This window comes from Micropterus salmoides, unplaced genomic scaffold, assembly GCF_014851395.1.
Source record: "Micropterus salmoides isolate LMB-PRFRI ecotype aquatic unplaced genomic scaffold, ASM1485139v1 Ms_hic_scaffold_1, whole genome shotgun sequence".
NCBI classification, from domain to species: Eukaryota; Metazoa; Chordata; class Actinopteri; order Centrarchiformes; family Centrarchidae; genus Micropterus; species Micropterus salmoides.
In genome coordinates, this window is record NW_024040040.1 from 24,163,637 (window position 1) to 24,178,551 (window position 14,915).

At 41.6% G+C, this 14,915-nt stretch overlaps 1 protein-coding gene across 1 annotated transcript in view; it reads left to right on the top strand.

Annotated features, from left to right (window-relative positions):
• cubn (cubilin (intrinsic factor-cobalamin receptor)) overlaps nucleotides 1–14,915 on the top strand; it is a gene marked incomplete in the record, with an annotated part of 148,500 nt that overhangs the window by 11,475 nt on the left and 122,110 nt on the right. The window contains 3 exon segments of the mRNA XM_038723011.1: nucleotides 1,368–1,494; nucleotides 4,486–4,654; nucleotides 7,807–7,938. Coding sequence (XP_038578939.1) covers nucleotides 1,368–1,494; nucleotides 4,486–4,654; nucleotides 7,807–7,938 — 428 coding nt within the window.

The window sequence follows — 14,915 nt, forward strand, 5'->3', positions numbered from 1 at the left end:
CGGACACATATAGGCTATATAGCAGTTCATTTAAATTAAAAGTGTGCAATACACTACTTCAGAATTCATTATTCAATTTTGCGCATAACAATGCAAGAAAATCATGCGATTAATAGCGATTCAAAATTTTAATCGTTGCCCAGCACTACTTTCTATAAGATAAAAAACAGATGTATTGATAAATTATTGTCTTTTCACTCGCCAGGTCTTATTGCACGTATTAACAGTAACGAGGGTAGCTGTCGTCAACTTGAGCATTTTGGGGTTACCTTCACTTGACCATCTCCACCGTGGCCTATCTCTGTGCTGGCCGCTGTGTGTATGGGTGTGCGCCCGCATGTGTGTATTCATGTGCAAGAGGTGACACAGAACAGCAGAGGCTGATAATAAACACCATGGTCTTTAGACCATGGCCCATTTAACAGCGTTTCCGTGCCCATCTAGTATCTGGTTACTAATCATGTTATTTGGAATATGCCTGCTCTGTTCTGTACGGAAGGTCTTTACTGCTGCTTGGGATTTCAATGTATGCACATGGATGGTATGCCTAGGCTTTTCCACCTAGGCATTTGGAAGGGCAGAGAGGTGCTCTCCATGCCTCATGGCTTTCCATGTTGGCGTGTAGAAGCCAGGGAGGCCCCAAAACAGAGCCATATAGCCAAACATAACTAAAATGGCGCAAGTATTAGTTTCTTTGATGGAATTTGTTCTGACTGAACTGTATTTATTAACTCTAAATGTGTGGCGTGTTCAAATTGCACCAAACGCGACACTACACTCCCTTTGGTCCACAGCAACTCACCCGGCACATTCACATTTAAAGTTGATTGGATAAATGGTTACTGACATAATCGAAATACAAACAGATAGACAGACAGACAGACACAAACTGAGATTTCCCTTTTTATTACAGAGGTGCTTTATGGTGTTTAAATGTTTTTAAATGTAAAACACACCTTGGACACACTGAACACCATGCAGTCTGTATGCCCAGCTGCATGCAGCTACATTCGCTCTGAAGTTAGTGGAACTACTTTTAAACAAGAAGAAATAGCCAATGAGCTGATGCCAGTGAGTCTATGGGTTGTTATGAATAATGGGGACATGAATATTTTTGGAAAGATAAGCTACTGTGTTGATGCAATTCCATTTACCTGCATTGTATTCAGGAGGTGCAGAAATGTTGGGGAAAGATTTCAATAAAACCTAGGCAGATAGAAAACAAAAGCCTGTATGGCTACATACCAATAAATGTAAGTGAGAAAATATGTGCTTATGAGTCATACTCTCTTAGTCTATGTATAATAACTTACTGCTTGCTACAGTTTCCGTTAGTGTATTTAAAAGATATTTCTGTTTCTGTGCAGCTGCACCTGTTCTCCAGAATGGTCCGGGAGTCTCTGTACTCTGCGTTATGATGACTGCAGGAATGTAGGACAGGACCTGTGTGTACATGGCACATGTATTGATGCTGACCGGGTTATACCTGGACAGGTAACAAGTCACTTATCTAGTCTCGCATTCAAAAAATACATAGCCAAATCTACAGTTTGTGGAACAATATGGTGATTGTGTTTTTGGTATAGCTCTATAGCACAGTACAAAGGAAGCTTTTACAAAGACAAACGAATGCCAGACTGTGAAGGTAAATATATACAGAAATAGATACAGTATATAAACTGAAAGTACCAGTAAAAGACATGTGGGTATGTCATTGTGCCTCCATGGCATATACAGTCCCCTCCAAAAGTATTGGAACGGTAAGGTAAATTTCTTTTTTTGTTGTTCATTGAAGACATTTGGGTTTAAGATCAAAAGATGAGTATGAGACAAGAGTTCAGAATTTGAGCTTTTATTTCCTGGTATTCACATCTAGATGTGAATGCAAGGAAATGTAGATGTGAATACCAGGTGATGTGTTAAACAACTCAGGACATATCATCATGTATTAGACCACAGCATTCTTAGGTGAGCAAAAGTAATGGAACAACTAATCTTAAAGTAAATTAAAGCTGCAAGCAGCGTTGGGCGGGCCCTCGCACTTGTAGCGCGTCCGGGTGTGAGCCGGCCGAGTTGCACATTCTGGAGCTCTGCCGGTGGGGCTGTGAATTTGCTACGCGGTTCCGACGCCGCATGACGGTGCTATATGTCACTTCCTGTGTCCCCTATGTGGAGCTACATAGCACTTGCCGCTATGAATATAAATCGGTATTGGCGTGTAGATGTCTTTGGGGTGGGACAGTTATCAAGCACGTAAAGTTTGGTTCAGATGTGAGCATGTACACTGAAGTTACAACAACTTCCTGTGTCATGGCGAAGAGTTGATCTTTGACGCCACGCCACGGACACGCCCATTGACGAAAACTCGCAGATAGCACAACTTTTCATCTTCAATGCCTTTAGAAGGCACAGCAGAAATTTGAGGTCGGTCGGACTAAATCCCTAGGAGGAGTTTGTTAAAGTACGAAGTGTGTAAATCATCCAAAATTTGACGTAAAATTCAAAATGGCCGACTTCCTGTTGGGTTTAGGCTATGGCTCCAAGAGACTTTTTTGTGTGTCTGGACAAGATACACGTACCACAGAAAATTCGTGCACGTAGGTGAAACGTGCGGCGGGGGCTGCTTCGTTAAAGGTCACTTCCTGTTGCCAGCAGATAGCGCTATGACTGTGGGTGAATGTCGGCATGTACATGTGTTCAAGGCGGGACTCTCATCCTACATGTACACTTTGGTCCAGATGTGAGCATGTACACTGAAGTTACAACAACTTCCTGTTTCATGGCGAATCATCGACGCCACAGACACGCCCATTGACGAAAACTCGCAAATAGCACAACTTTTCATCGTCAATGCCTTTAGAAGGCACAGCAGAAATTTGACGTCGATCCGACTAAATCCCTAGGAGGAGTTCGTTAAAGTACGGAGTGTGTAAATCATCCAAAAATGGCCGTAAAATTCAAAATGGCCGACTTCCTGTTGACTTTAGGCTATGGGTTCTTGAGGCTTTTTTGTGCGTCTTGATATGATACATGTCCCCAGAAAATTTCGTACATGTAGGTTGAACGTGAACGAGGGGATAATCTTTTCCAATTTTCTAGGTGGCGCTAGCGAGTCATTTTGCCACGCCCATGTGCGAAACCCATAGAATACGAAATTACATTCTATGGATTACAGTTCTGACATGTTTGCAAATTTTGGTGAGTTTTCGAGTATGTTTAGGCCATGTCAATTGAGCCTACTTTGCAGAAAAAAAAATAATATATATATATATATATATATATATATATATATAATCTTAGCAAATTCAATAGGGACCTCACATGGTCGTGCTCGGGCCCTAATAATCTTAGCAAATTCAATAGGGACCTCGCACGGTCGTGCTCGGGCCCTAAAAAAAATATATATATATATAATCTCAGCAAATTCAATAGGGACCTCACATGGTCATGCTCGGGCCCTAATAATCTTAGCAAATTCAATAGGGACCTCACACGGTCGTGCTCGGGCCCTAAAAAATATATATATATATATAATCTTAGCAAATTCAATAGGGACCTCACACGGTCGTGCTCGGGCCCTAATAAAAATCTTTACAAATTCAATATGGACCTCGCACGATTCGTGCTCGGGCCTTAATAAATTTCAATCTGGCCTTCTGATTCTTACTGCTGATGAGTAATTTGAGTCTTGTGGTGTCGCTTCTGTATTTCTGCTCTCTGAGTCTTCTTCGAACAGTGGATTGTGATACCTTCACCCCTGCACTGTGGAGGTCGTTGGTGATGTCACTTACTGATGTTTTGTTTTTTTTCCACAGCTCTCACCATATTTCTATCATCAACTACTGTTGTTTTCCTTGGCCGACCTGTTTGACGTCTGTTGCTCAGTACACCAGTAGTTTCTTTCTTTTTCCGGACATTCCAAATTGTTGTGCTTACTATGCCCAATGTTTGTCCAATGGCTCTGGTCGATTTTCCTTCTTTTCTTAGCCTGACAATGGCTGGCTTTTCTCCCACAGACAGCTCTCATGTTGGTTTATCCTCTTTAACAGGAAATGCAGTCTTTATAGGTTAGAACCAAGGATGAAAACTTAGATTAGTCATGCAGAGCTGTTTAATGTTTGGACAATCAAACTAAAAGGCAACACCTGGGCAACAACAAACATCTGTCAGTCACATGTTCCAATAGTTTTGCTCACTTGAAAAATGGGTGGGTTCAAACAAAGGGTGGTATGTCCTGAGTTGTTTAACACATCTATGTGTGAATACCACGAAATGAGAGCTGAAATTCTGAACTCTTGTCTCATACTCATCTTTTGATCTTAAACCCAAATGTCTTCAGTGAACTGTATCTGCAAACAACTCTTCTCATATCACAATTTAGTATTATTTCAGTTTGTTTGTTGATGTCCAGACTTCATTTTATTGTAGATATAATTAAAATTTAAATAAAAGTTTCACACTGTGAAATTTGTTTCCTAAAAACAGCCAAAATTCCAGTGCATTTGTGAGCATGGCTGGGAGGCTCCAGCTGGGAACTCGGCCTGTGTGGCTGATGTTAATGAGTGCAACCTACCTAACAAACCTTGTTCAACCAACCCTGCTGTTTCCTGCTACAACACTCAGGGTTCCTTCTACTGTGGAGCCTGTCCTGCTGGTAAAGCTCAATGACACACCTCATGCTGGGCTCTTATTTTGAATGCATGTGCTAGAGGTGGGAATCTCTGGGCGCCTCACGATTCTATTTGATTACGATTCAGAGGGCTGCGATTTGATTATAAAACGATTATCGATGCATCTTGATGCATCATTTTTTCTTTACAGGATCCCTGGATAATTACTAAGCATTTAATTTGCACATTAAAATCCAAAAGAAACATCTCCTAATTAGCTTAAAAGCACTAGTTTGCATCCCTAATTTACTTTAACCTCAGGTCTATGGTCCCTCATTTCATTAACAACCAGTTGTCAGACTCCTGAAAACTGACAAATAATTATCAGGATGTACAGTATGTATACAGGACAGAGCTGTACACCAGTTTAGTCTAAGCTTGTGCCTGATGTGTTCGGCCCTTGACTAGTAGCTTAGTTAGGAATGACATACAGCTGATAATTATTATTACTTTGTTCCTAATTTAGGGAACGTTACATAAATAAATAAATATTTTAGCGCCTTTCACAGGACCCAAGGACGCTTTACACATAGTTACAGAACAACAAACTCATTCAGGATTGAATGCCTGGGTAAAGAGCTGGGTTTTTTGTAGATTTGTGAAAGTGTCCAGACAGGGAGCATTTCAGATCTCTGTGGGGATGAGCTCCAGAGGGTGGGGGCTGTGACGCTGAAGGCTCTATCCCCAAAAGTCCAGAGTCTGGTGTGGGGGACAGAGAGCAGGGGAGATGTTAGCTAGCGCTAACAGCCTTCACTTTTCCAGCCGTTGGGGAAACTACAGACTTTTATTAACAGACACACAGCCACCTACACTGCACGTTTACTGCCAGACTGAAACTTACTGCTAATATTTTTCCTCTGCTAACTTTCACCGTCACATTCTGCCGCTCGCTCTCTCTCACTTGCTCATCCTCACACACATAGTACGCAGGGAGCTGTCGAGCGTCACCATGCTCACAGTGTGCGAGTTAAAATCTTAACTTGTGGACTGATATTAATGATTGTGTGACATTTTAGTGTGGTGGTTATTCATTCTGCAGCGGTGGTGAATACAGGGGAACACTGGTCTCTCTGTTATGCGTGCTCTGCAGACGGTCAGGGCGCTGCATTTCTGCGAGTTCCGCCTTTTGCATTCCGTCAACATTCCGTTATCAATTAACATTTAAATAATCGATTTTTAGACATTTGTTAATCGATTCATAATCTTCCATGTCTGCATCGCGATGCATCTAAGAATCGATTATTTCTCCCACCCCTAGCATGTGCTGGAGTTGGCTAACTGTGGGACCAGAAGCACGTGTGGAGTCTTTACACAGACAAAAAATAGAGCTAGAGCAGAAACAATTAGTGCCATATGTATCTATGTTGAATTGCAGACTGAGGGTCCTATCGTGCTATCTTGCATCCGGCACAAAGCGGCGCAGAGCGCAGCACAAGTGTCATTGCTAGTTTCCACTGACGCCCAGCACCTACGTTGTTTAAATGTCAAACGCACTTTCACCCATCTGTGTGCCAATGGAAGTGTTGGTCCTAAAATTAGGTATGGTCAGGCATATTGTTGATGCATTGCTATCTTGAGGCAGCAGGTCCAAAGTCAACGGTGCAGTATTTCAGTGTTTGCTGTTATTTAACGGGCACATTAAGCCCCCGATAAACTTGTTTTTTAACAGTGCGTAGGCGTGGACAGGCGTCGGCGATGCAAACGCCATTGTTCACATACTTGCCTGCATACTTTGCATGTACCTGGAGGATTAAATGTGAATCCACTAGGGGGCAGATCAGGGCCAGATCATCCCTTGCCGACACCGGATTATCTTCCTTGTTAACCTCCAAAGGTCTCAGACAGTCCAAGTTCATAGAGTGAACCTGTTTGGAGTAAAGCAGCTGTCCTCCTGATCATTCCTGAGCTCCAATCAAAGCGTTTAAATTATTTCAGAAGCTAAAAGTTGAATTCTGTTTCCTCTGGAGAGTTTCCTCTGTCCTGTCATGTCATGTCATGTTTATAACTACCGTTTTTTGTTCTGCTGCTGTCTCACAATGTTTGTTGCAACTTTATAGCATACATGGAAATCTTTAAAATGACTGACAGCAAGTAAATTGTTGAAGAAAACACTCATACATCAAGAAAACACGAAATAAAGAAATCACTGGAAGAGAGAGCGATGTGACCCATGACCGCTTCATCATAGTTTCTAATAATGCAGCACAGTGAGGATCCACACGTTTCTTGCAGGAGACAGTGTCTGTCTATTAACAGACTCCAGTCTGCTTCACTGATAAACCACAGAACTGCAGAGTAACATTAAGCTTCATGATCAGAGAGTTTTTAGATCACGTCCACACTTCTGTCTATACACCCTGCTCTGCTGCAAGTCTGCAATTCAGTCAATAAATAGATGGTTTTTAAAATGCGTCATTCATCCGCCATTATAATAGCAACCAAGGAACAAGCGCACCTGGATTTTAAAGGGAATGGTAGATGACACTCCGGTGTGTTGCATGCTAGAACCAAAATGCAACCATGACTAACTCACAGACTAAGTACAACCTTTTTGAACCATGCGCCGGGCACACTGATAGTTCTTTCTGTCGTCAAACTTGACGTCAAACAAAATTGAAGTTGGACATATGGCCCAAATGCAACTTCACACCGTGCATTCAGGTTGTTAGAATAGGGCCCTGAGTCACGGCTGAATTTGTTTTGTGGTCTTTTAAATCTTAATAAAATTGTTTCCAACATACATTCATAGATTCTCCTACTGAACCATAAGTCAACTGCCCTCTCAATTTTAAAGGAGATCATAGGACCTCTTTTGATTGCCCGCTCCAGTTCCAGTTGCAAATTTATTGTTCCTATTAAATTGTACCGTGCTCCAGCCCTTTTCCTGATGGCATCACTGGTTGCTTTTCTACCACAGGACAACAAATTGCAAAGAAAAAAAATGCTAAAATGAGTTAGCCACTTTATGTTTGTACTTGTACTGTGTTTGTTCAAGCACACAACAAAAAGAAAATTTCAGTCATGCTGTAGCTTTTGAACTTGCCACTGCGTGTGTATATCCATGCATGTGAATGTAACTTGTATATAATGTATAGCCTGAATAACATTTGTACTAACTATTTCAAATATGTCTCAGGTTGGCAAGGCAATGGCTACAGTTGTCAGGATGTGGACGAATGTTTGACCAATAATGGAGGCTGCTCCACTGCTCCCATGGTGCAATGCCTGAACACCATGGGCTCTTTCCACTGTGGTCCCTGCCCTCCAGGTATGAGAGGAAATAACGAGTCACAAATGTAACTGTAGTTCCATGAATTTGGGATAACCACCACACAGTATGTAGCACTATCCATCATGTGCATGCACAGGAGGTTGAAACCTTAAACCAACAAAGTCACACATGTGACCTTAGTGACAATCTCAAAAACTCCATGGCAACAGTCAGTGCATGAGGCTCACTAAGGGTTAGCAGCAAAATGGATTTTAGCAGCCTAAAAGAAGACCCACAGAAAAAATTATGGATATCAGTGTTTGCTGTATTTAGATTATTTTCAGCACTTGACCTTACTGCCAGACAACCATTTCCTTTTCAAATTAAATTTTCTCTGACGTAGAACTTCCGTATTCCTACTCATAAGCACTGTGTAACGCCATATCCTCTCTGGCCACTTCGGACACACCAACAACACTGTGTGCTTGCATCTGTCTATCAAATGTTAGCATGAGTCATGGGCCAGGAATGTCAGCATGTCCTGACCCAACGGACTGGCTGGTTCTGACAGGGTAATTCTCTAATAGCAGGGCGCACCCTGAGAGGAGGACATCTGTGATGACTACTTACCAGCAGGATCTGTGTTACCCAGCCTCCCAATGTTTTTTGTATGTTATGTGATGACCTCTCTAAAAAAGACGTCCCTTCATTAAGCTACATTCCCCAAAGTTTTCATCTCCTTCTTTTTGGCCATTCTAAATAAATAAAAAGCAATATTATTATTTTGTAACTACCCTTTATTAAGGACTAGGGATTATTTGTTTGTGCTGATCACACGATTATGATTTCAGACTCCAACACTATTTGAATACTGCCTTTTATTTAAGAATTCCCAGTAAATATAGATGTTAAAATGTATTCTCTTAATATTGTGATATTAATTTCAAGCATATCATTAGGGCTGACCCCGAATAGTTGAAGATTCGATGCTTCAATGGACGGAGCCTGATTCGACTGTCAGTCTCACAGTCGAAGCTTCGCAACAGTGTTATGAAACAAGGATCATGCCATTTTGGCTAAATGGGGAGCTCAATGTCTGATTTTAAATAGAACTACCAGTTTTCTCCCAGTAAGTTAATTGTTGGGTCAGATGTACGACCAGGCTGGGCCAGTTAAGGTCCTCACCTTCACCAACTTAATAAACTTTGTCAAAAAATACTCCATTAGCTTTCTACGGTAGTCAATAACTCTGCAGACAAAAACTTCTCTGGAGACGGTCAAGAGTTGGTGCAAAAGAGTTAATTCCAAAACAGGACACATAAACCCGTACAACATCCCAGCAGGTCGGAAGATGAAGTCAATCCTATGGTCTGCAGACAGTCTTATATATATATCTCTTCTGGGCTGGTTTGCCCCCCCCTTTCCTCATGATGATCTTCTTTTCCTCTGTTATTGTGTTGTTTTTACCAATTAACACTGTTCCCCAGCTGTCATTTATTACTGTACTGTTGACTTTCTAGATCTTTCAGTTCATCATTTACATTTCAACTTCAGTCTCACCGTGTTTTTTAAAGGTTACGCATGCTTAATTTGACACACAATTGTATTTTTTAAACAATTAATATAAGAATAACATCAGTAAAGTTGCATTTTTCATTAATGCTTGGTTTCTTACAGCATTCTTGATGTTATGCTGACTGCTTTCTGCTTTCTGCTTATCATCTGTCTGTTGTGTTTTTGCAAAGCATCTGACGGTTTTTTGGTCATCCTCTGTCGTGTTTTTGCAAAGCAAAAATTCCTTCAGCAAGTTCACTCAAAGTTCACACTGGCTATAATAACCAGAGGTTGGAAGTTGACAATCAAACCCTGATTATGATACTGATTAAAGATAATAAAACTGATTAAAATGATTAACAATAATTATTAAGGATAATCGCTGATGACTGTTTCTTGACTGATGTCTAACCTTTTGTCTGCAATGCTCCCCCTCTCTGTGTCCTAGGCATGCACTCTGCTAATCATGCTATTTTAACCAAAAACCTGACTTTGTGGAATAAGCTGGTGTCTCTTGTGCTGTGTGCTATAGACAGGACATTCTTATTGTATTGATGTATGTTTTGTAACACAATTTTCACTAATTCTGCTTCTACATTTTCCTTTGCTGGGGTTTTTGATGATGCCTTGCTGTGCTCATCCTGCTCCTTACACACATGCCTGCTTACACACACATGTGCTACTGTTACTGCCTCCGGGCAGCTAGACACAGAGAGGACCACACACTCTCAGAGCTATAGAGTTTCAGCGTTGTGATCTTAACTTTACACTCTAAAATAATACTTTAAAATGATGCCATGCAGACCACCTTCGCTCTAGCAATTAATGATAACAATTTAGGCTGTAATGTTCTAAAATAATTCTCAACATAATATGCTGCCTAGTACAATATACACTTCAACATATAATGCTGTAACCATGTGAAAAGAAAGCAGCTTTTAATAAATGTTTTTAAAGTGCATGAAAATTGTAACCCTAACCCTTAAGGAAGGGGGCGTCAGTGCGCAGTGCAGTGTATGGAGGGATTATAAGGTCCGAACTAAAACTAAAAGTCTAAAACTAAAAGTTGAAATCGGAAACTAAAAGTCGAAATCAAAAACTAAAAGTCGAAGTCGAAAATGATTTTGGTATTTAGGATTGGGCATTTAGTCATTTAGCCATTTAGGATTGGGGATTTGGTATTTAGGATAGGGCATTTAGCCCAATAGGCTAAATGACCAATCCCAATCCTAGGCTGCAGGGAGGGTTTGGAACGGCTGAGGCGCAGAGGCACTTTATGGACTGCAGGGGGAGCTCTGACTGCCAACACACTGCCATGAAAGCAAGCAGAGGGAGTGAGCAGGGCTGGAGGAAGGACTATCATTTATAATACCATAACTAAAAGTGGACAGCATTTCTGTCGATGTGGCCTCACACACAAAGTCAACAGTGAAAGGAATGCTATCCATCTGACGAGAAAGCAGCAGACAGTACAGCAGGTAAGATATGATAACATTAGCAAGTTAGCTATATTAGGCTAACTGTTGCTGACATGCATGAGTTACATTACTGTCGGTACATGCAGGTTTTAAATGCGGCTATTAACCCCGCTGTGGACTGTGCGTATAAACTGTAAAGATAAGGTGTAGAAGCTGTGTTTTCTGGGTAATGCACCATGCTGGGCAGGTGACAGGTGTGTGTTTACAGTGTTTGTGTGCTCTGAAAAACATAACAGCACAGCTATAAAGTCTCAGCCGGCAGACCAGTATGGTATTATTACTACACACATATGCATGTAACGTTGAGGCCTGATAGACATCCGCTAATCAGAAACAGCATCACTGCCGATGTCATTTGACCAGGGAGTGAATGGTGATTAATGTGATTGTCATCATTGTTTTCCTGTAGTGTCTCCATTCACTACACTGTGTTTCGAGTGTTCCCGTCTGTCCCTGTGTTTGTTATTGCCCCATGCTCAGTCTCCTGGCTCCCGCTCAGCTGCCTATTAGGGCCTAAAGTCTACACTAGAGGTGTTTGAGGTTAACGCAAGCTCCACTGTTTTTCCCCACTGACTTGTCCTCCCCCCTGCAGACAAAGATGTTTCACCTGGACATGAAGGACCACTTGGTGTCACAGCTTTGGATCAGCCATCTGCAGTAGAGTCCCAGTCCACTGGGTCACACTACAAGTTGGAAATTAAAGCTGCAAGCATGTAGCATGTACACTGAAGTTACAACTTCCTGTGTCATGACGAAGAGTTGATCTTTGACGCCACGCCACGGACACGCCCATTGACGAAAACTCACAGATAACACAACTTTTCATCGTCAATGCCTTATGAAGGCACAGCAGAAATTTGAAACCGATCCAACTTAATCCCTAGGAGGAGTTCGTTAAAGTACGGAGGGTGTAAATCATCCAAAAATTGCCGTAAAATTCAAAATAGCTGACTTCCTGTTGGGTTTAGGGCATCGCTCCAAGAGGCTTTTTGGTACGTCTGGACATGATACATGTGCCACAGAAAGTTCATACATGTAGGTCAAATGAGGCTGATTGCTGGCAGGTGTGGCAGGCAGAGGAGGTGGCTGACGAGGTGCAGGTGCGGGTCGTTGGCTGGGCTCACATAGCGGAGGGAGAGAGAGAGAGAGAGCACACACGGGGGGAGGAGACACAGGGAGGCAGGCAGAGTACAGAGAAAAAAAACAGGGGAAAAACAGAATCACAGACAAAAAAAAGGAGAAATAACCAGGACACTCACCGTCAGCCAGGCTGCCACCACAACAATTTTGTCCCATTCTGTAAATTCCTTGTCCAGAATCTCCACAGGAAGATTCTGAAATAGGTATAACACCCTGGGGAGAACATTGATTTTGACCACCTCAACTCTAGATGTAAGAGTCATAAAGGGGATTAAATTCCACCTTCTTTTATTTTGGATATTAATGGGTCATAGTTTGCTGATTTCAATTGGATATTATCTTTTGTTAAATTAACTCCAAGATATTTCATTGATTTTAAATTCCACTTAACTTCATAATTTTCTTTAACAGCTTCAGAGGGGCTATAATTGAAAGTGAGGACTTGTGTTTTCTGTACATTTGTTTTGTAGCCGGACATTTGTCCAAACTTTGCAAATTCTGACATGAGTACTGGCAAGGATGTATTGGGACTAGACAAAAATATTAGAACATCATCTGCGAATAGTGCAAGCTTCTGAAATGTCCCCTTTATCTCTATGCTTTGTATTTGTGCATTTTGTTTTATGGATTGGCTAAGTGGTTCCAAATAGATTGCGAAGAGAAGGGGGCTAGCCGAACAACCCTGCCTACACCCGCGCCTTAATGAAATAGAATTGGATAAACTCCCATTAATCTTAATCCTGGCCGTTGGGTCAGTGTACAAGGCTTGTATTGTCCTAATTATTATTATATCATGGAAGTTGAATTTTTTTAACACTATAAAGGAAATCCCACCTGACAGAGTCAAATGCTTTCTCCGCGTCCAACTGCTTCAGTTTGGTTTTCTGTAATATGCTGCATCACATGTAAAGCCCTTCTTATGTTATCTTGCGTTTGTCTTTCTTTAATAAATCCTGTCTGGTCCAACTGAATAATAACCGGTAAAATTTTTTCAATACGTCTAGCCAATATTGCAGTGAAAAGTCTATAGTCCTGATTCAGGACACTAATAAGTGTATAGCTGGAACAGTCCAATTCGTCCTTGCCTTCTTTAGGAATTACAGAAATTATGGATTTTCCCTCTTAACACCGCCTTACACGTGTCCCATAGTACTGGTGGGGACACTTCCCCATTATCGTTCTCCTCCAAATGTCATTTAATTTCCGATTCTAATTCTTCCTTAATGCTTCCTTTTAATATACTAGCATTAAGTCTCCAGAATGTTGTTCTTTTTTCAGGTGTCAAAGCCAAGGTTGCATAAACTGGACTATGATCAGATAAGTCAGCCACCCCAATCTCACAATTCCCCACCATATGTCTATCTTTATTGTACATTAGGATGTAATCTATTCTTGAGTATATTTTGTGCGGTGAAGAGTAAAAAGTGTAGTCCTTAGTTGTAGGATTAAATTCTCTCCATACATCCATGATACCTAATTCCCCCATCATATCTCTAATTTTATTTGGAATCGCATTCTTTTTTACTCCCCTGCCTGAGGTGTCTAATAGGGGGTCCAGCCTTTGGTTCAGATCCCCTCCTGACACCCCTTCCCCCATCCGATGCCATCAAATAAAACAATTGTCTATAAAAAGTCCAATCTGAGCCAGGTGGTGCATATATATTCAGAAGGCTAATTAATACTCCCTCTAATCGTCCTTTAACCTAGACATATCTTCCATCTTTATCGCTTATCACTGACTGTTTCTGAAATGGGATTTGATTCGATATTAAAGCCGCTACCCCTCTCCTGTGACCTGATTTATATGAAGCAGCATATACCTGGTTATATTATATTGAATGAATGGTTCTCTTTAGTTTTTCATGTTGTTTTTCTGTCAGATGGGTTTCCTGCAGGAAAACTATCCCCGCTCTATCTTTCTTCATTTTACTTAGAATTTTACTACTTTTAATTGGGTTCAGAACACCATTCATGTTATAGGAAACTACCTTAATTAAGTTTTTTTGTATAGCCATAGTTTAGGTCTAATTGTTCTCATTACTATCCCCAGTACACCCCCTATGCCACCATAAAAACACATAACCATGAGCCTAACAGAACAAGCTCTAGAACAATTTTTTCCCAAATCACTAAACAAAAACAAAAGGACTTCCAATATTGAGATCTTTCTCTCCTGAAACGTCTGGATCACTCATTTGCCTCCGGCGTCCTCCTAAAAGCCTGCAGTCTCTGCTTATACCCGGGTCCAGCATCTGCCTGTCGTCCTTCGTTCGCGGCTCGGTCTCGGGCGCCACGTCAGGTGCTTTATCTTCTCCATCACGTCCTCCGTGGGCTCCACGACCTTCACTTGGTAGCCCCCCTCAGCCATATCTTTCGTCGCTTCCTCCGCTGAATCATACGTGCATGTCCCACCATCGTAAAATACCCGTAGACGTGCTGGAAATGGCGTTTGGAAACGTATCTTCTTATGCCTGAGCACTTTCTTTGCCTTTGCGTATTTTTTCCGCTGTTTCAAAATCTTTATGATTTCTTCTTTGCATCTGTAGCTGAGAAACTTCACCACTACTGATCTCGGTGGAGCGTCTTTTGGGGGTGGTGTAGCCACCAACCGGTGAGCTCGTTCAATGCTGAGTTTAAGGGACGGCGGTAATTCCAGCTTCTGTCTCAGGAGGGACTCGATGAATGCGACCATCGACTGGGCCCCATCTTCTGCTCCTTCTTTTAAACCGTGAATCCTGATGTTGTCCCTTCTTGATCCGTCAATTTAGCTGCAACTTGATTTTGTAACTCCAAAAACTCCAAAGTGGTGTCCTCAATATTTTGAATCCGGTCTTCTGACCCCATTATGCGCCGCTCAGCCTC